This window comes from Canis lupus, chromosome 12 (assembly GCF_048164855.1).
Source record: "Canis lupus baileyi chromosome 12, mCanLup2.hap1, whole genome shotgun sequence".
NCBI classification, from domain to species: domain Eukaryota; kingdom Metazoa; phylum Chordata; class Mammalia; order Carnivora; family Canidae; genus Canis; species Canis lupus.
The window spans coordinates 14,482,149-14,503,329 of record NC_132849.1 but is presented as its reverse complement, the minus strand read 5'-3'; the positions used below and the strand labels follow the sequence as shown (position 1 = coordinate 14,503,329).

The window sequence follows — 21,181 nt, the reverse complement described above, 5'->3', positions numbered from 1 at the left end:
TCTGCAGTTACTGGCTGCAGTGTTCTACAGCTATCAATTAGATCAAGTTTATTCATCAGATGGGTAAATCAAATTGATAATCTCTACGAATTTTTGTGATTGTTATTGTAATTGTTATATCAGTTATTGAGGGGAATGCAACTGTCCAGTTGTGGTTGTAGATTTGTTATTTCTCCTTTTATTCCTGCCCATTTTTCTCTACATATATCAAAGCATATATGACCAGGTGTATTTAAATTTAGGAATGGGGATGCCTGGGTGGCTCAGTGGTTCAGCATCTGCCTTCCGCTCAGGGTGTGATCCCAGAATCCCAGGATCCAGTCCTGCATCAGGCTCCCCACAGGGAGTCTGCTTCTCTCTCTATGTCTCTGCCTCTCTATCTGTGTCTCTCATGAATAAATAAATAAAATCTTAAAAAAAAATAAATTTAGGAATGTCGCATTCTCTTGGTAGATTGACTCTTTTAACAATATGATATTGTCCTCCTGTGTCTCCAATAATATTTTTTACCATAAAGTCTACTTTTTCTGATATTAGTATAGCTGCATCAGATTTCTCTTTGACTAGTATTTGCATGGTATATACTTTTTCATCATTTTATTTTCAGATTTTGGTGGTTGTTATATTTAAGATATGCTTTTTTTCAGAAACATGTAGAGTGTTTGTTTCTTCTAACAAATTATGCTTTTTAATGGGCGTATTTAGTTAACTGGAATTTAAATTAATTACTGATATATTGGGATTTATATATGTCATCCTACTTCTTGTTTTTGTATTTTGCCCTCTCTTTGTTTTTTTTTCTCTTCCTTATTTCTTCCCTTCTAAAAATTCATTGTATTTTATTATCTACTTTTTTATCTATTAGTTTGGTTTTTAGACTGTATAACAAACATATCTTTCATTGTTTGGTATTTCTTTTAGTGATTGCCCTAAACTCTGCAACAAACATCATTAACTCATTAGAGTCTAGAATAATTTAACAAGTCCCACAAAAATGCTAGAACCTTTTAATTATTGCTATCATATTTTAACTTCACAAGTATTCTAAATCCAAAGGAACACAATTATGATGATGATGATGGTAATGCTATATGTAAATATGTATCTACATATTTACTCTTTTGTTTCTTTTTAATATTCCTTTTAGTGTTGGTCTGCTGATAGTCAATTAACTTTTGTTTATCTTGGAGTGTCTTTTTATTTTTCACCTTCATTCCTGATGGACATTTTCATTGGGTATTGAATTGTAAGTTGCCAGTTACTTTCTTTAAGTGTGTCAGTATGTAGTTCTACTGTTTTCTGATTTTCATCATTTTTCTTGGTGTAGTCAGGTGTCAGTCTTATTGCTGGTCCATTGAACATCTGTCTTTGGTTTTGACAGTTTTCCTCTAATATGCCTTGACATGGTTTTCTTTGTGTTTTTCCTCCATGGAATTTAAAATTCCTTTTGAATCTGTGACTTGATATCATTCATCAGTTTAAAAAATTTGGTGCCATTATATCTTCAAATTTTCATTTCCTTCATTCTCTAGCTCCTCCTCTTTGAGACTCTAACCATAAATATTTTGGATCTTTTTACTATGTCTCACATGTTTTATCTTTTTGGTTCAATCTAGATATTTGCTTCAGTCTGGATATTTTGCACTTACCAGTATTTCAATTTACTAATGCTGTCTTCAGCAGTGTGCAATCTGTTCTTAAACCTACCTTCTGTGTTCTAAATTTAGATATTATATTTTCCAGTGCTAGAATTTTCTCTTTTTTTCATTTGTCAATTGTGAGGTGAAATTCTGCATTTTGTCTTCTATTTTATTATACATATTAGTCACAGTTACTTTAAAGTTTATTTCTGATTTTGTTCACCAGTAGAACTGTTTCTGTTGTGTTTTTCTCTTTCCCATTCTTGGCAAGTCTGTATTTTTATTGAATCCCAGCCATTGTGCATGAAAATTTTTTGGATAATGATATTTGCCTCCAGAGATTGATCTTATCCTTGAGCAGGTATTAGAGTGAGGGGGACATCAGTGCTGTCCATTCAGGAATTGTGCAGACTGGGATGCAATTTATATAAGGTTCCATGTATACTTTTTTCATTTTTGTAGGTATTCCTCAGTGTGTTCCAAGTAAGGGCCCAGGGCATTTTAGTAAGGACCCTCCTAGCTAAGAGGTGAACTCTTAATTTTTGTTTTCTCATTACCAAGATTCTGCAGAAAACTCTGCTCTACTTTTCAGCCATTTTCTGCTTGGCTTCTCAGCCGGCTGCCTGCTATGGTTTAGTATCAGCACATGCCCCAGTAGGCTTGCTTTTTCTGTCTCTGTCTTCTCTCTGTAATCTTGATTACTTAAATTTTTTCTCCCTTGGTAACACCAAACTCCATTCTTTTCTCTCTAGCACTGTGAGTTTGCCAAAAATTCTCCCAGCTTCCTTGCCTCTCTCCCAACACCAAGAATCTGGTATGCAGAATTTTGGGTTTATCCCAAAGAACTTCTCTTTTCTCCCAGATCTTGTCTTCTCAAATCCTGGATGTCTCAACAACAATATAGTGCCTTCAAGCAGCTTTTTTTTTTTTTTTTAATTTTGTTTCTGGCTTTTCTTTTTTTTTTTTTTTAAGATTTTATTTATTTATTCATGAGAGACAAAGAGAGAGGCAGAGACACAGGCAGAGGGAGAAGCAGGCTTCCTGCAAGGAGCCTGATGTGGAACTCGATCCTGGATCCCAAGATCCACGCCTTGAGCCGAAGGCAGAAGCTCAACCACTGAGCCACCCAGGCATTCCTCTGGCTTTTCTAGTTATTCTTGGCAGAAGTGTTGGTCTACTGCAAGTTACTCATCATAACCAAAAACCTGTATTGATTTACAATAGAAATTCTTACTGATGCCATTACCACCTTTAATGTTTTGAAGCCTCACGGAATCCCAACCATGTCTGGATTAGAAATCTGAAGATACGTTTCATTTTAACTTACAGTGATTTTTTCCACATTATCACGGACTTTTATACCCATATTTGGTGCATGGGAAATGGTCATTTATTTTTAATTCAAACATCTGTTTTATCTCAGAACACTTTACTAAAAAAAAAAAAAAAGGCTTAAAAGCATAAGGAATGTGAAAAGGAGGAGAAAAAATAGTGAGTTACCATAGTTGAAACATATCTGAATTAATATGTGAAGGAGTCAGAGGTGATACAGGCAATGGAGAGAGAATCCCCAGAAAGAATATGAAGATGAAACAGGGAAATAAAACTACAGGAAGGAATGTCAGAATATGCTATTTGAATCGATCTCATAAATAAAATGCTTTGTTATAATGCCATTAAAAAAGGTACAAAAAGGAGAAAATGGCAAAATAGAAGCAGAATAATAGGAAGAGATTAATGAAGACCAGAGGTTGTTATGACTAAGATCCTACACAGATGAAGTACTCAGTGCATGCTTGCTGTGAGACAAATGAAAAATGTATTTTTAGGAAGCATTATTTGGTTCAGTTAAGCAGGTTATTGCTGATGACAATGTCAGTCATCCGTTTCTAAATGACTCATTAGCTTTAGAAAAATTGTACTTATTTTGCTAGTTCACCAATGTTGATCCAAAAAGGAGAAGCAAATCAGAAGTTCCTTTGTTATCATAACTTTGAGAGGAATAAAAAAATGGCCTCCAGCTCAGAATTCTATTTTAACACATACAAAAAGCAATTCTTTAACATTTGGGCCCTTTATACAATTTTCATATGGACCAAGGTCCAAATTTTCTAAGCCATCTGATCCTTTACCCTAGGTATTTTGATTCTAATCTTAAGGGCTGGTCAAATTTTCCCCAAGGGGAATCTAAAATATAACTATATAACTCCAGAAAGTTTGGCAGAGGTATAATTACCTAAAGAAACAGATCTTAACACTGGTAAGTGGTCTATGACCATAGTATTCTACACTTCTGAGAATATCCAGTCTCTGTTCTAGCTCCAGTTCAGCCCTGATTTCAGGTATAAAAGAGGGAAAGAGAAAGAGAGTGATGGAAAAGATACGGTGATTGAAATGAAAACCCTTTTCATGTCATAGAATAACCATTAGTATGATTGTTCCACAGATGGAATGTGGCTTCTGTTCTGCCTTTAATCTTCGTAGGGTTCTGAATCTAGATCAATTTGATATATCCTGAGGCTTGCTTAGGAACAAACCCAGAGCCCTAGGTTCCTCCCTTACCATCCCACAACTTTGATTCACTACAGCTAAGCTGGTATCCCTGAGCACAACAGACATTAAAATACGAACTGCTGGGGCACCTGGGTGGCTCAGTGGTTGAGTGTCTGCCTTTGGCTCAGGGTGTGATCCCCAGCGTCCTAGGATTGAGTCCCGAATCAGGGTCCCCACAGGGAAGTCTGCTTCTCCCTCTACCTATGTCTCTGCCTTTCTCTGTGTGTCTCTCATGAATAAATAAAATCTTAAAAAAAAAAAAAAACACAAACTGCCTGCATATTCACCTTATGGAAATTGATGTACAAAATTCCAGTACATTTCTTTTGTATCTCTTCTTTGACCCTTTCTATTCCTGGGATCCCACACAGGATCCTGAATAATATATTCACCAGGAACACCAGATATTTCCATGAGTATTATCATTTTATCTTACAAATAATCTTGTGAGATACCAATTATTATTCCACTTACAGTAATAAGGAAAAGATACTCAAGGTATTCTTAAGCAGTGTCGTTCTGCTATGAAGTAGCAATCCTAAACTTGGGCTCCAGTGTTCTGATCAGGTTCATGTTCATTTTTGGACTCAAGGGTGTCAATAGATACGTGGTTGCTTGTTGACTGAGAAGGAACAATCCCTCTAAAATGAAAAGCAGGTTTCAAATGACTTCTTTGCCTTGGTTGAACACTCACCACCTTCTTTGGAATGCCAGACAAGGGAAATGATCAGTTCAATTTTTGCTGTTTATAAATGGGGAAGTTGAAAACAAATCAGTTTTCTTCAAGGCCTCAACTTTCTTTTTTTTTTTTTTTTTTTTTAGGCCTCAACTTTCAATTGTCATTCCACATTTCTCATTAGGAAAGTTGAGGTACATACAGGTTGTCACCTTGTTTGAAGGTCAGGTGGTATGTTTCTGTGATGAAGAGAATCTGATGATGACCAGTCTCTTGCAATCACTATGATAACTAGAGATTTCTGGATGAATGCAGAGTAAGGGAGGAGGAAGATAACTTTACTGCCCTCCTTAAAATGACATGTTTTGCACAGAAAGTAATTTTTTCCAGTCTGAGGCAAGGTGGTATAATGTAGCATTTATTGAACATTTAGTATGACCTGGGTATTGTGGGGAGTATATATAAATGAGTCAAAGCTTCTGCCTTTCACAGATGATAATTTAATGGGGAAAAAAAGGTTTTCTGACATGTTCACATAGTTCTGAGTCAATTAAGTTTGGGGAGATGATTTGCCACTTACAAATATCTACTTTCTAATTACTGCCAACATCCATGTTTTAGTAGCTTTTAAGCTGTGTCATGTGGCAGCTAGTGGTTCCATTGAGCCCCCTTGGGTATGATTCTATGCTGTGGTGGTAGAAGTCAGTGGAATGGGGGAGATAGAAGGGCTGAGCTGATAGGTCCCTGGATGATTAGCCTAAATTTGCCTAAATGGCTTTGATATCACATGTTTTATATACTGGGCTTCTTCCTAAGATTCACTTGGGGAAAGACAACCAGCTCTGCAATTAAAAAATTTAAATCACTGGATTATGCAACAATAATGAAACATTCAGGCTTTATGGTAGAACACTCAACTAAATGCTTTGTGGTCCTGCAGCAACCAGAAATTACCTCCCTCATTTGAAAAGCAGTATTGAGATTGACTGTGGTCACATTTTTGAGAGTGAAATGGTTGTTAGGCTCTACCCACTTGTTTGCCAAGACAGGGAACCTCTGTAGAGGGAATGAGTTAACATTATAGAAATTGTCCGTTCATTTGGACATTCAAAAGCATCTCGACAAGGCAGATCAGGCTGTAAGAAAGTAGATGCAGCTCAAGCCAGGTGATAACCCGAGTGCCGAGTTTTCTTAAGCAACTTGAGACAAAGTCCCATGCAACTAATAATTGTTTCAAGGGGAATAAATTGCCAAGAACGAAATATGTCAATGGGGTCTGTACTTATTTTTGGTCCCTTCAAGTTGCTCACAACATGAATAATACCATGAGCAGTTGAGTCATGTACACAGTTTAGGGAAAAAAATAAATAAAAAATTTAAAACAAACAAAAAACAGCTAAGCTCTGTGAAATGGAAGATGAGATTTCCATACAGGATGAATGATGAGTTATCCAGAAAGCATTTCTGAGCAAAAGCTTTGGGGACACATGTTTTGATTTGGTGTTTGAGTGGGAAAATGGGTCAGTTGGCCCTACAGAACATTCCCACAAAACGTGTCATTCTGGCATGTGATACGACAGAGGCAGCAGGGGATGAGAAAAATCACATCTGAAGTGACTCCTCTCATTGATGTTCCCCAGGCTCTTTCAGCCTAATCGATATGAGAAGGAGCCCTTGTCTGCAGAGAGCATCTACCCCTTTGAGAACTTGTTTTCTGTCCCTACCCACTGAGAAAGCAGTAGGAAGGAAGCCAGCATTAGCCCCAGTCGTCTTCAGTGAAGCATCAAGCTTCCACCATTTTGATCACTTCAGAATGCAACACAAGACTGCTTTCGAGCCAGTTTTGCTTCTGGCAATGATGCAGTCATCAAGTAAGTATCTAGAAACTCCCGTAAAGGCTCCACCCCAAAAGTACAGGGCCTTCCCCCACAAGCCAGTCAGCTCACTAAGATAGCCGTTGGCACTGAACCTTTCAAAACTCCAGAAACCAGGAGCCATGGCTTCTCCTTCCCTTTCCTCCCCACTTCTCTTTCGCATCCCCCGTGCCCTACTTTCTTCATAGCTACTAAGTGCTCTCTCTGGAATGTTGGAAGGTGAGGATTTAGGTCTGGGCAACCTGTTAAAAATATGAATTGTTACTATGAACTCTGAGTGGCCTTTCAGCTTTGCTGACAGAAATTTACTCCATGTAGGCCCAAAAAAAAAAAAAAAAAAAAAAAAATTAAGCAGGTAAGGTCATTTGGAGTTGAAACAAGCATGCAGTCGGTGTGTTTGAAAATGAAATTATAATTAACCTGCTGATGGCTGTGAGGTGTTACCTTGAACTCTGTGTGGCCTCTTGGCACAGCGGCTGAACTTGCTTTATTGAATACCCAGAGACCCGAACAGGTGAAATCAGGATATGTCCGGGGCCAAGTGTAGTTTTAGAAGGAAGATTATGTCTCTTTTAGTGTCGATTGTAAGAGAGTTGAGGATTAATTGAGCAGCACTAATCAGAAAATAAAAATGGGTTTTGACCATCCATGTCTATGTGAAGCATAAAATTTGTTACAACTGCTGAGGGAAATGACTCTACTTGCCCACTTTGTGAATTGATTCCTGAGGTGCTGAGAGGTTACCAGACCTGATAATGGCCTGGGAAGATTCTTGCAAATTTACAAACCACATATCAGCTGCATATTTAGGAAAACATTATAATTACCAACTGAGAGCTATGGAGTGTTGCTTGAACTCCCAAGTGATCTGTTGACACATGGACTGGACAACTTTCTGGAACCATTCAAAATGGGGTAGGCAAAATCATTCAGCAGTAACTTAGCATTGTTAATGACTAGGAGGGATTGATGGGGTCATTTATTGTGTAGAGTAAATGGGTCTGAGGTAAACTTTAACTCTTTGTTGTCCATGAAATGTTATCTTAAAGTCAGTGTGTGGCTTACTGTCTTATGTCATCAACAGAACTGTATTATGGTGCTGCAGTTATCAAGTATGTACTAGGTTAAAGGAATACCATCAACAATTGATTTATGGCCAGAGTCAGTCTTGAGCTACATACACCTTGTCACACCTTGTGCTTTAACCTGGCAAGAAATCCATTTCATCTCATGTCATGCTGAATAAAAAAGAAATGCATCATTCTGTTGCCTCCATCTTTACATCACATCCCTCTAATTATATAACACCATTCCATGGTAAAGTCATGTTTTATTTCGAGATCCTCCTTGTTTGGCAGAGAGCATCTATCGTTAGACTAAACAAACCATTTAGTTCACTTTGTGCTTGTGACAGGCCAGCTAGAATGAGTGCTCTTGTTGGTTTAATAAACAAAGAATAATAATCCAAAATGGGCTTTATTACTAGGTGGAAATATTCCATTCATAGGATTGGAATGATCTAATTGTTCACATCTCTGCTTAGTGTAAGCATTAGATGTATACTTAACACTGAGGTTTTCCTATCTCAGAAGAGGTTTCAGTTAGGACACAAATACAAATACTCTTGGCTTTGCCAACTCCTCTTTTAGTCATAGCCTATTGAATACTCTTGTAATTCTTGTACAACTCTTAAATGAAGAGAAAACTTCACAAGGTACTAACCAGTGAGGCATGTTTATCTCAAGTTAATGTCATTTCACTTGGTTGGTGATTAAAGTTCAACATTGCTAACAGACTAGAGGAATCTATGTCTTTTTGAAAGAATATGTTTTGTATTTGTCCAGTGTGCTTCACCTCAGTCAAATGCACAAACTTAAAAATTGGTGAAACCCTTATTACACACATGATCATGGAGGCTTGGGGTCCACAGATATTGACTGCCTAGTTCCGCTTTGAGATGCTGTGCAGATTTGGATGGACTTGTGCATAACTTGATCTATCTGCCTTAACATCTGGGCCTCAGATAATTTTATTTCTCTTGTTTCCCCATTTATCTGATAGGTCTTGTCCATTTCATGGGTACTTCATGCTTCTAGCCTGCAGTTAGAAGCATCACATTTTATTTGTGCTGATTCTGCATTCTGGGATGCTCACCCTACCTGAGCCTCAGTGGTTTCTTAGTTCCTTCCTACCTTTTTCATGAAGCTTCCCTCACTATTACATCCCAATCTCTGAACTCTTTGATTTTCTATAGCACTCACAGTGGTGGCAGATATATGACAAGACTCACACAAGTACCCACATTAATGTCAGCACTTAACAAAACCTTTATTGTAGTTATTTTGCACACTTGTCTCAATATCCCTTCTGTTTTTCATGGTAAGCTCCTCTTCCCCCTGTAATTGCTGCCAAACTTTCTAAACTGAAAATTTGATTGATTGTTGGACTTCTGCATACAACTCTTTAGGATCTGTCCACCTCCAGAGAAGGGAAAAAAAAAAAAAAAAAACCCACTCTTGCTTTAAGTGCCTTCTCAGGCCAAACCCTACCTGCCTTTCCAGCTGCCTCTTCTACCATTCTTTTGGTATACCCACACAAAATTTGTTGCCATGCAATGAACATTGCATACAAAGTTTCTTCCTTTTAGCTAGGCACTTACTCCTATGGCAAACATTTACTCAACTTTTAAGACTCAGGTCTTCCTCTTCTGGGAAACTTTGTCCTTTCTCAGGCAGGAACTGGCCAGCCCTCTGCACCTCCTTAACACCTTATACAAAACTCTATTATAGTGTATCATACCATACTGTATTTTCCTATATGTCTCCTCTACTAGCTGTGAACTAGTTAAGATAGGCTGTTGTCTTACTAATTTTTATATCCTTCTCTCAGTTCCTGGCACATACTCCCTGTTCAAAAATGTTTGTTGAGTGAATGAATGAACATATAAACTTTAAAAAAAATAGAATTAAAAGAAAGCCAAATGATTTCCAGTGAGAGAGATGCCTGTAAATTACTTTCTGTCTATAGATGTCCTGCTTTCATGTTGATAAATGAACTTCTAGCTAAGGGGACTTGTGTATACACCCTCTTCGTATTTCAGCAGAGAATCCAGTCTCTCGACGTGTGTCTTGACCATGGGTACTTTGACTTGAGAAAGTTTTCTAGTTTGAGTGGATGATTATTGATTGGTATTGTTGATCACACCTGGATTCCAAAGTAGTCAGATGGGTGTAAGGATAATTTGGCTGTAACTAGAAAAGTAGAATCTTTGGTCTCATCTTTTACCTTCTTTTTAAAACAGTATCAGTCTCAGAAAATGAACACTTTTCCTTAGCATTTTGTAATATTTTCAGCCAGGATCTTAATCGGAATTAGTCAGTATTCCCACCTGCTTTGTAATTATTCTGTAGTAAGACCCACCCAATGGCCAATTCTATCCAAAATTAGCATAAAAGAACACTAACATTCTCTTCAGGGCCAGCCACAGGGCTTTTCTATCAGCCAGCCCTCGGCCCCAAAGTCCTGAGCACAGACTCTTGAAATTTGATTCTATGTTTCTCTCTCTGTCACTGAGACTCAGTCGTTCTACTCTCCAGGACTCTCTAAGCAGGTAATAGAATCAGTTTAGGAATAAATAAATGAGGACCGCCATTTTATTGGAGAGTCAAACAAGGCACACCAAGGTTATGTAGTTTGCAAGATGACATCGGGTAGGTTCAGGTACAGGTCAATGCAGTGGTGAGGAAAGCACCCAGGGATCTTTGACACATAGTCTCCTGGCTAACCACCCCTCTCATCCACCCTGGGCAGTTTAACTTGCGCCAGTGATCCCAAGGATTTTCTGAATGAATTACCGTAATTGGACTTAATTCAGGAAAGGGATGTTTCCTGTACACACCAAACAAGCTGCATGCGTACTGGATTCTTTTGCCTAGATGACAGAGAGGAAGAAACCCAACAGGAAATACATCTTTGCAAATTAGAAAGGTTGATGAGCTAAGTTCTACAAACACTGGGCCCTCATCCAAAGTGAACTCCTAGTGACCCCCTGGCACCTTGGCTCACCTCCCTGCACTTCACAGCCAGAAGCATACCAGGTAGATTCACTTTCTTACCTCCCTGATAAGGCAACAGGACCTTGCCACACCCAGAACCACAGCCAATCTCCTTTCCTGCTTCCCCTGACCCCAGATCTGATAAAAATCCAGGGCGATAATGCTATTGAGGTACAGGCTATAAACCATATCAGTATGTACGTTAAGTAGCGGGAGGGGAAAGGGGGAGGAAAATGAAAAAAAAAAAAAAAAAAGGCCAAATGGAGAGTTCAGCCTCACCTCTAGGTGACCTTGGCAGCATGTGGAAGGAAGGGAAATTGCCAGGAACTTGCAGCCTTTTTTTTTTTTTTTTTTTTGAGCATTGTTTTGACTTGGCTTTGCTACAGAGCAACTTTGGGGGACTGGGGCAAAAAATAGGTCATTGTGAACTGCAGGTGCAGTTTTGATCTTGAACTATAATCTGTTGTGGTATATGTGCAAACCCAGAAGTATTTATCAAGATAAAAACTGAAGCTTTTCCTCACAGGTACACAGACCACTTTACATCATATTAGCACCAATATCACCAGGGTTTTTTTCCCCAAAAAATGGAAGGATAGAGTGTCCTTAACCTCCTTCCCCTGCTGTTTCCTTCCTCTTTTATTCCTCCCTCCCTTCTTCTCTCACCTCCCTTCCTCTTCTAATCTCTCCTCTCCCTGTCTCTTTCTGTGTCTCTCTCTGTCTCTGTGTCTCCCCTTCCCCTGCTTCCTTCACCCTCTCCTTCAGTAGATCTTTCTGTTGTGAAAATCCTCATTTGACTAACCCAGACACTCCCTCAGAAGATACAGATTCATGGAGGCAGATTCACTCAAGGATTCAGTGACAAGTGAGATACTCAAGAGGCTGGGATTTTAACTGTTACTCCCGAGTAGACAGAGCATTCACCATGCTCTTTGCCTACTTAATTTAAAGTCTTGAGAGAATGCAGACCAGAATGCAGAAAGAATATCTCCCAAGAAATGAAAGAGGGAGAGTTTTAAAACCCTTATTCTTGGCCTCAATCATGTCACTTAATCCCTCCCACCATCTGTTTCCTCATTTTCTGAACGTAATAGGAAACATGTCAAAGCACCTGGCTGCTAAAATGATAGGCACTGTCTCTGGACTGAGAGGAAAATCTGGAGCGATTTTGTACTTGGGAACTGCTAGAGAACATTGTTTTGGTTGCTGATTTCTTCCTTCTAGACTGTTCCCATGCACATAAGGAAGATTAAGACAGCAGAGGTTTAAATTTCAGCAAGAAACTTTTAAATGAGCCTGGTATTGCCCTGCCACCTATTTGTCTGGGGAAGGGGCCATTTAGGTGAGGCTCAATACAAAGGAAAGTTAGTTTTACTCATTTTCTGATCATCGTGATTTTTGAAGATTAATAACTTCCTAATAACTGTAGGAAAATAAGGTATCTGGTACTGATGCTTTTCTGAATAAAGTTAGATTAGTTGACAGAAAATGTTGAGAAACAAATGGCTAAGGAAAGCAGTTTTATGTTTTCAACAGCAACCTGGGATGTGTTCAGGATAGTGTGGGTGAGAAAGTGGAGGGAGAATGGGCATGCACATGGACTCCACCCGAGGTATCTTCTTCAGAGTTTGTGATTTAATATGTCCGAAGAGTTCATTTTTGTAATCTTTTGTTTTGCCCCCTTATTGCTCTTTGGAAGCAAGATACACATAGCACTGTCTCTCTTTCGAAGGAGGTGGGACTTGGAGTAGACAGATACCTTAGGACTATGTGTCAGCCTTCATTTGGGATTCCTAGAGCCTGTTACTACAGGTGGAGTCCCCTGAGACCATGCATAGTGCTTCCAGACTGCTTAGACCGAGTAGCAGCCACCCTCACCTTCTGGTGCCCCAGGGTTTTGTCTACCCAGGGGTTTCAGCTGCTGTCAACAGGAAGCCTCACGTTTCTGTGATCTCTGGAAGCCAGGTTCCCAGAGGGAGCAGTGATCTAGAGTTGCTACCAGCTACACTACTCTGCAGTTCTAGGAGCCTGAAATACCCAGGCTTTGGTTCTGCTGAACTAGAACAGTGATTCTCAGTGATGATGGGAAGGCATGGCTGTTTGGGGCACATAAAGAAGGCTTCTTGTCCCCGGTCACCACCTCACATCCTGTAGTTGTTCACCTCTTCATATTCCCCACTCTAATGAGAGGCATGTCTCATTTCATCATGTATATGGAATTAACAAAAGGATGGTTCACTTTTAGAAGCCTTCCATAAATACTCCCTCATCCTTTTGATTTGCTGTGCCCATCTGAGCATCTCCTCTGTGCTGGGCAAAATCTAAGCAGGGTAGCCACACATTATCTCAAGTAATTTTCCAAAGACTGTGAGATAAGAATTATATCTGTGTTATAGCTGAGGAAACTGGTGCTCAAATAGGTTAAGCAGCTTAACCAAACTCACATGAAGTAGCTGATTCAGGAGTTGAACTCAGATCTGTCTGATGCTGGAGCTACTCAGTCATGTTTGGTCTCTTCTGCCTCTGCTCTCTAGTGACCTCGTGGGGTACCACCATAGCTGAGCGGCGGGCTCATGTCTGAAGTACTGAATGTTCACTCACATAGCCATCAATTCTCTGCCTTTAAGTTTCAGAGGACACGTTAAGCACGGCTAAGTCTTTACTTATTTTAAAATGTCTAGCATCCAATAGATATAATTTTCCATAGTTCAGAGTAAATATGACCAAGTGATTGGCCCCTTTGAGATCATGTTTTTTGAGAAATTTAAATATAACAAATACTGTATTTCTACTCTCCAGACTTGAAAATTCAACATTTTTTGACTGTTTTCTTCTTTGGCAAGAAGAAATATAAAAAGAATTACATGAAAACAAAAGAAGCAAAACACTGGAGTATATTTTATACCCAGGCCGATTTTTTTCCCTTTAAAAAGGGAAAAAATTGTTTTTTTATTGTTTGTTTTTTTATTTTAATTCCAGTATAGTTAACACACAGTGTTATATTAGTTTCAGGTGTGCAATATAGTGACTCCACAATTCTATACATTACTCAGTGCTCAATTCTATACATTAGCTCAATGGTAACTAAGTACTCATCTATTTTACCCATTCCCCCCTTTTCCCTCCCTCCTGGTAGCCATCAGCTTGTTCCCTATAGTTAAGAGTCTGTTTCTTGGTTTATCTCTTTCTCTCTCTCTTTTCCTTTGCTTATTGTTTCTTAAATTCCCCATGTGAGTAAAATCATATGGTATTTGTCTTTCTCTGACTGACTTATTTTGCTTAGCATTATACTCCCTAGCTCCATCCATGTTGTTGCAAATGGCAAGATTTCATTCTTTTTTATGGCTGAATAATATTTCATTGTATATGTATATCCATTCATCTATCAGTGGGCACTTGGGCTGCTTCCATAATTTGGCTATTGTAAATAATGCTGCAGTGAACATAGGGGTGCATGTATCCCTTTGAATTAATGCTTTTGTATCTGGGGGGTAAATATCCAGCATTGTCATTACTGGATCTGAGGATAATTCTATTTTTAACTTTTTGAGGAACCCCCATAGTGTTTCCACAGTGGCTCTAGGTAGGCCTATTCTTGATGTGAATTGTTATTTTTTCAGTTCATTTTTTTAGGTTTTTAAGCAATATATGAATACCTATGAATAATAGAATGTTACCCTGAATGTTTTCTAAATTTATGTACGTAGATCACACTATGTACTGTTTTTGCAACATTTTTTTCATCCAATAGAATTAAGACCTCACTGTGCCATTAATGATATCTAATTTGTTCCTTTTATTGTTGTATGGTATTCCATTATATTAATATGCCAGATTTTATTACCCTTTCTCCTAATGAAGAACATTTAAATTGTTTCCATCTTTTTGTTGGTATTGTTACAAGTAGCATTTCATGGAGCGTTCTTATGCTTGTTTCATTGTGCATGCCTATGATGCTTTCTTGAGAGTTTTTACCTCAAAGTAAACCTAGAAGTAGAATTCCTGGCTCATCTAATCTTGTCTTGATGCGCATGAGATTTTTACTTGTTGGGATGACCCCGATGAAATTATAGGTATATGTTTACAGTGAAGAGTAGAGAAGAGTGGGGATAATGTCAGTGCAGAATATAGAAATGAGAGACTCTGGGTCCCCTCCCTGTCTACAATGTTGTTCCCATTCAACAGACAGAATGGCAGTTTCCAGCTCTACAGTCAGGAGAGATGAACATGGTTTAGTTGATTACATGCAGCATCTCCTCTTTATTGGTACACTATCCTTCCTTTTTATACTGAGGGATAGGTCCACTTCTTAATTCAGAAAAAGGAAATAAAATATCTTAGGCCTAGAATTCAAATATCAGCCAGCTCTGTGGTGTCCTAAGCAAACTGCCTTCATAATCTCCCTAACATTATGACTGTCTATCAGAATGCTTTATTGTGGTGCCTGCAGCAGAATCTGAAAGGGAGAGAATTTCCCTTTGCAAGAGTGGCTGAGAGCAGTTGAGACTGTGCATTGTCTGGGCATTCAGCTGTATGTATAAAGTATTTATTTACTTTATTTAGTGGCGAAGGCTGTGACTTTATCTTTTTCTAGCTCACTTTCCAGCGTAACAGGATAAGACCACTCCTGCCATTATGATTTACCATGCAGTAAACAATGAGGGCTTTTGGATTGCATTTTATAGAATTGCTTTATTCAGCCTTTCCTTCCAACCCCTTTGGGAAAGAATTGACAATTGATATTTCTCTTTTGGATTTCTCAGTGAATTCAGCATTCCTAGATTTGGTTTCTATTTGTTATTTGACTTATAAAATCCATTGCTTTGGGGATAAGGATGGCTCGTGTCCAGCATAATAGTTTTTTGCTTACTCGTCTACCCAGTGACAGGAGGGGAAGGACAATGTGGCTTACCCTGGCCTTATCTCAATTGTTCTTTGCACATTCTACTCCAAATATAGCAGTGCCCCGCTCCCAAACAAACAAGGATCGAGTGTCCCTTCTGACCATGGAGCAGCCTCTTCCCAGCAGCCCATCATCAGTCATGGAAAGTTCAGGTATATCAGAGTCCAAGTCTTGCACAGGGCTATGCAGGCCACATGTGGCACTGGCTGCCAGCCTCCTGTTAACCTGCTCTGGCAGCCTGTTGCACAGAACTGCTCACATGAGGGCCACTTAATTTCATAGGGCAAGTTTATTTCATTGGCAGGAGAGTTTCTGGGTCGTTTATGTGGGATTTTTATTCTGGGATTTCTGTGAGGATTTCCTGGAATTTTCAATCTGATGACAAAAGTAAATTAGTCCCAATTCTCAATTATCCCTCGACTTTGGTATTCACTTTCAGAAGAAAAGCTTCAGTCTAGGTATGTTTATATTGCGTGCATCCATTTTCTCTCATCTCAGCATAGTTTGTTTATTGTCTTGTGTTTGTCTTTTTTAGATTAGTTGCCCAGCAACTTCAAGACAGGCCTGTTCTTTTTGTGTGTGAATTTCACTTTTCAGTGCCTTTTGTCTTGTTGATTTGCAGTAAGTATATGTTGAATTAATTCCATATGTATTTTGAGGGCTGAATTCAGAACTTGAGGGAGGTGGGAAATATACAAAGAAAGCAAAGATGCAAGATAAAAAGATCCTGACGGATAAGCACCAGAATGCCTGTTTTGCCCAATGCTCCCAAAAAACTTTAGCCACCCCTTCATGGGTATTATACATCACTTCATTTTACACCTTTGCTATATGTATTTTGATATTCAAAAAAATTTTTTATAATAAATTTATTTTTTATTGGTGTTCAATTTACCAACATACAGAATAACACCCAGTGCTCATCCCGTCAAGTGCCCCCTTCAGTGCCCATCACCCATTCACCCCCACCCCCCGCCCTGCTCCCCGATATTCAAAATTCTGATTAAAAGGTGAGTTTAGCTTATATGCCAAGGCTCCACTACCACCACTACCCACTACCCCACTACCCACTACCATCACTATCACTGCCACCTACCACCCAGACCAATGTTTAATCATACCGAATTTCTTTATGATTTATTTGTAAGGTGCTTTTAATGTCAGGGGATACTATTGCCTAGACAAGTAAGTTTTGGGATTTCAGTTGGGACCTGCAGGGAACCGGTCTGGACCTTACTGGACCTCTTAAATGAAGACCAAAGGGCACTCATATGCTTTGATCCTCTGCTACTAGATCCTTGAAGACCTTTACCCAGAGAGGCTGCCTCCAAGCACATCTCATTTTCCTTTGTGGACAGGAGTGAAGATCACAGTAAGGAAATTAACCTGGTCCAGGAGAAGGAAGTTCTTAATGCTAAGACTCATTGTTTTCCATTCATTCCTTTTATTATCACAAAAACTCTTCTTATCCATGTTGAAGAACATTATTTGTTCTATCCAACAGGTTATTTTCAGTGTGATACAGGAATAGAATATTGACCTGAGAATCAGGAGATAGATTTCCTATTTCAATCTCTGCTGCTGTCTACTTAAGTAAATGTGAGCAAGTAACCCAACCTTTACTGTCAACTGTAGTTGGAGGCAGTATGCAGTGATAATAAGCCCATACCTGAAGCATTGATCTAGAGCACTGCATTAAGCAAGATGCTAGTAAAGTGCATTTAGGAGAAAAATTTAAGCAAGCTATCAAGAGATCTGAAAGCCTTGTTTATTTTTTATTTTTTAAAAAGATTTTATGTATTTATTCATGAGAGATACAAAGAGAAAGGCAGAGGCATAGGTAGAGGGAGAAGTAGGCTCCCTGCAGGAAGCCTGATGTGGGACTCGATCCCAGGACTCTGGGATCATGACCTGAGCTGAAGGCAGACACTCAACCACTGAGCCACCCAGGCGCCCCTGAAAGCCCTGTTTAAAGAACTGTGAATATTTCAGCCTGGAAAAGAGGAGATTCAGAAGATCCACAATATCCAGCTTCAAACTTAGGAAGACCCAACTTGTAGGAACTATGAATAGGCTTACTGCTGTTTCGCTAACTAGGACCCATGATTAGAAGTTAAAGGGAAGCAGATTGCCTCAATATAAGAGAAAAACTTGTCAACAGCTACAGCTCTCAAAAATTGGAGCAGACTACATTTCCTATAACCAGAGCCATGCAAGCAGAAAACAGATTCACATTTATAAGGGATGTTTCATATTGGGTAGCAGATTATACTAAATGATTCCCAATGTCCCTTCTAAAGCTAAAGGTCTATGATTTTGGGTGTAGACAAACTCAGACTCCTCCTAGCCTTCAGTTCTATGGCCCTGAAAAATCTATAAGTTTGAACAAACTTTTCTTAAAATCCCAAGTATGAGAAGAATAGATAAGGCATGTTGTTTGTTTACTTTGCAATCTGGCAGAACTTCTCAGCCTCTGATATGATCACCAGTTCCCTGGAGGGGGTGCTCCAAGCATGTTCTTCCTCTGCTCCTTTTCCCTCCCTCCAAGCACATCTGCCACTTTTTTTTCATCTTCTTAGTGATTTTTGTATTGCTTTGAATCTTTACAGGTGGTAGCAATTTTGGTTCATCTGACTTGATGGTATGAAATTTTAAATAGTTGGGGGTCATTTGGAGTGATTACTTTTTTCTTTGTGTTCTGGGAGCCTGGGGAGTGTGTTTGGAGCTGCTTAGTTCATAGTCCTTGTCAACATAAACTCTTTATTCACCTTCCCATCGCTCTGAAGAACAGACAGAGGTGGTTCAGGATATCACAGATGTCATGCAGGCACATACAGACTCAAGCAGACTTATTTATAGTAGTCTCTAAACTGGATAAATTTAATAACTTTTATATTTCCAAGTCAGTGATTTAAGGAAAAGAAATTCCATAGATTATCACCGTAGAAAATAAGCCAATTTTGGTGGACAGTGTCTCTAATTGACAATCTGTTGAAATATGCTCTTGCATGTGGGAATATCTTCACTTCACCATCCCCCCAAGGATTAAGTTACCAAGAATTGCAGCTATTACAAGGAAATTGCCAAGATCTTCTCTGTTCTCTTATCAAATTATCTGGATGGCTGGGGGAGAGCGGGGGTTGGTTTTGGTTTTGGTCTATGTTTTTCCTGGTTTTTTTTTGGTTTGTTTGTTTTGGTTTGTTTGTTTGTTTGTTTGTTTTTTCTTTCACTTGCCACACTCCCCTTTCTGAAATCTGCTGAGGAGCCCATATTTTGTACAAGATTCTTTTCTATTATACTTTCCGGGTGTTTGAAATACTGTCTAGATCATTGGCCATGGGGCAGGAAAAGGGAACCTTTGAATTTGATCTATGTGGCAACATATTTTTTAAAAATCTCTTTCAACTTCACAAAAGTGGTTACTAGTGACTCCCTGTTCATAATTGTTGCCTCACATATTCAAAATTGGATATGCTTCTGTTTTCCAAAAGCCAGTCCCAAAGTTTTAATTTTCAGAAGTAAATTGCCGTTCTTTCTTAATGCCCCAATCAGGCTCACCTCACCCTGTGATACTGATGAAAGCCCAACAGTCTCCATGGACCACAGCATTCCCTTTAGATATGTACACAGAATTTACTTTCCTTTATATATATACATTTCTATGATGTGTAATCTATAATACTGCTTTATTATTATATATAAACTTTATATATACACTTGAAGAGAGAATTCAACCACTGCTACTCTTCCAAGGCAAAAGAACCCAGAGCGACATGCTGGGGGTGACACTAGCTACAGCTAAATTGCTCCATCAAAAATGGCCTGATTAGGGCAACCAGCACTCTCACGCATTGTTGATGAGAGTATAAAATGGTACAACCACTTCAGAAAATGGTTTGGTGGTTTCTTGTGAAAGTAAACAAGTACTTAACTTATAATGCAGCAATTCCAATCCTAGGTATTTATCCAAGATGAAAACATGTCCACAAAAAGGCTTTTAAAAGAATGTTCATGGTGGCTGTATTCATAATTGTAAAAAACTGAAAGATCCCAAGTGTCCATCAGTAAGAGAATGGATAAAATGTTGTATATTTGTAGAATGGAATATTATTCTTTGATAAAAATGAAAACCGCTAACATATAGCAGCATGATGCATCTCCAAAACATCATATGGACCGAAAGAAATCTTATGCAAAAGAGGACAGATTTGATGCTGTTGTTTCTGTGAAATTTTAGAATAGGTGACAATCTATTATACAATATTCATGGAATGAGCCAAACTAATCTAACATAGAAAAAAATTAAAACAGTGGTTGCCTCTGAGGGGTAGGGACTGAATAATGGAAATATTTTCCCTTAAAAGGGGTTTGGATCACACATTTGTGCATTTTTCAGAGCTCCTCTAAAATGTACACTTAAGATATGTGCATTGCGTTGTATGTAAATTTTACCTCAAAAGAAAAAATTGATCTGTAAATAAATATCAAATGCTAGTTAATGATATGCATGATTTGAAATGCATCAAAAAAAAGAATAATTGATGAATATATTGTGATTAACAAGGACAGTAAAATGTAAATTGTAATATTTAGGGGATGGGTATGGGGTGTTCACTGTTAAATTGTTTCAACTTTTATGTGCATCTGAAATTTTTCATAAAGTGTTGGTGGCAGAATGGAGGGGGGTTGTTGTTTGGGAAGCAGTAATAGCTGCAGTAACAAGAAAAGCCAAGCTTAAACATTTCAGTGAAATAATTATTGTCTCAATCTGTAGATATCTGACCCTTCTACTACTATTATTATTATTAACTCAAATCACTTATTCAACAAGCATTTCTAGAGCACTTATTCTGTATCAAGCCCTAGTCTAAGTGCTGGGAATGCTAGGATGAAGAGACATAAACGCTGCCCTTGATAAGCTCACAGTCTAATGGGGGAGATTAGAGATGTTTCCATGGTGTTCATGCTTGACATTCCATAAAGAAAGCTCTGTTTCCCTGATTTCTATGCCTTAGGAGTCTGAGAATTTAAAAAACAATTGAAAGAATGCTGGGCCATTTAGGTTTTAAGAATATACAAAAATCTAACTACAGATAGGCTCTTCGCTTTAAACTACTTAAAGACTTCAAATGTGAAATGTAGTGAGTGAGCCAACCGCCTCCTGAAAAGTCTCAGGAAGGAAGTTCCCAGAGGGTGTCCTTTTTACAGGACCTAACACAGAACCGTGGGAAGAGTCCCAGCTGCCTGATTGAGATACTTCTGTGCCCACTTAACTTCAGATCTTCAAAGAGTCTTCAAAGAGACTGGAGTTATAGGAATCGGAGTACTGTCTGGGACCCTGTGATCCCTCTCCATCAGCCTCCTATCGTTTTGTGACTATGGAAGTTGTGGTGACTAGCCCAGCCATTGAGAAAGGGGTGGTTCAGAGGGAAGAGAAGAAATCACTCCTTGCTTTGATCTTTCTCAAGATAAGGAAGCAT

General features: G+C 38.7%; 1 protein-coding gene across 9 annotated transcripts in view; it reads left to right on the top strand.

The window, feature by feature from the left end:
* Positions 1–21,181, top strand: part of EXOC6B (exocyst complex component 6B) — a 615,377-nt gene that overhangs the window by 503,905 nt on the left and 90,291 nt on the right. Inside the window, exons 21-22 of one of the 9 annotated variants that reach the window (XM_072769836.1) lie at positions 16,237–16,322; positions 16,996–19,203. The exons of 7 other annotated variants lie outside the window; for them this stretch is intronic. In XM_072769836.1, coding sequence (XP_072625937.1) covers positions 16,237–16,284 — 48 coding nt within the window. In that variant the 3' untranslated portion in view covers positions 16,285–16,322; positions 16,996–19,203. Of the gene's footprint in view, positions 1–6,509; positions 7,191–16,236; positions 16,323–16,995; positions 19,204–21,181 lie in introns of those variants that run through there. One more of the 9 variants, XR_012004239.1, reaches the window with a different exon arrangement.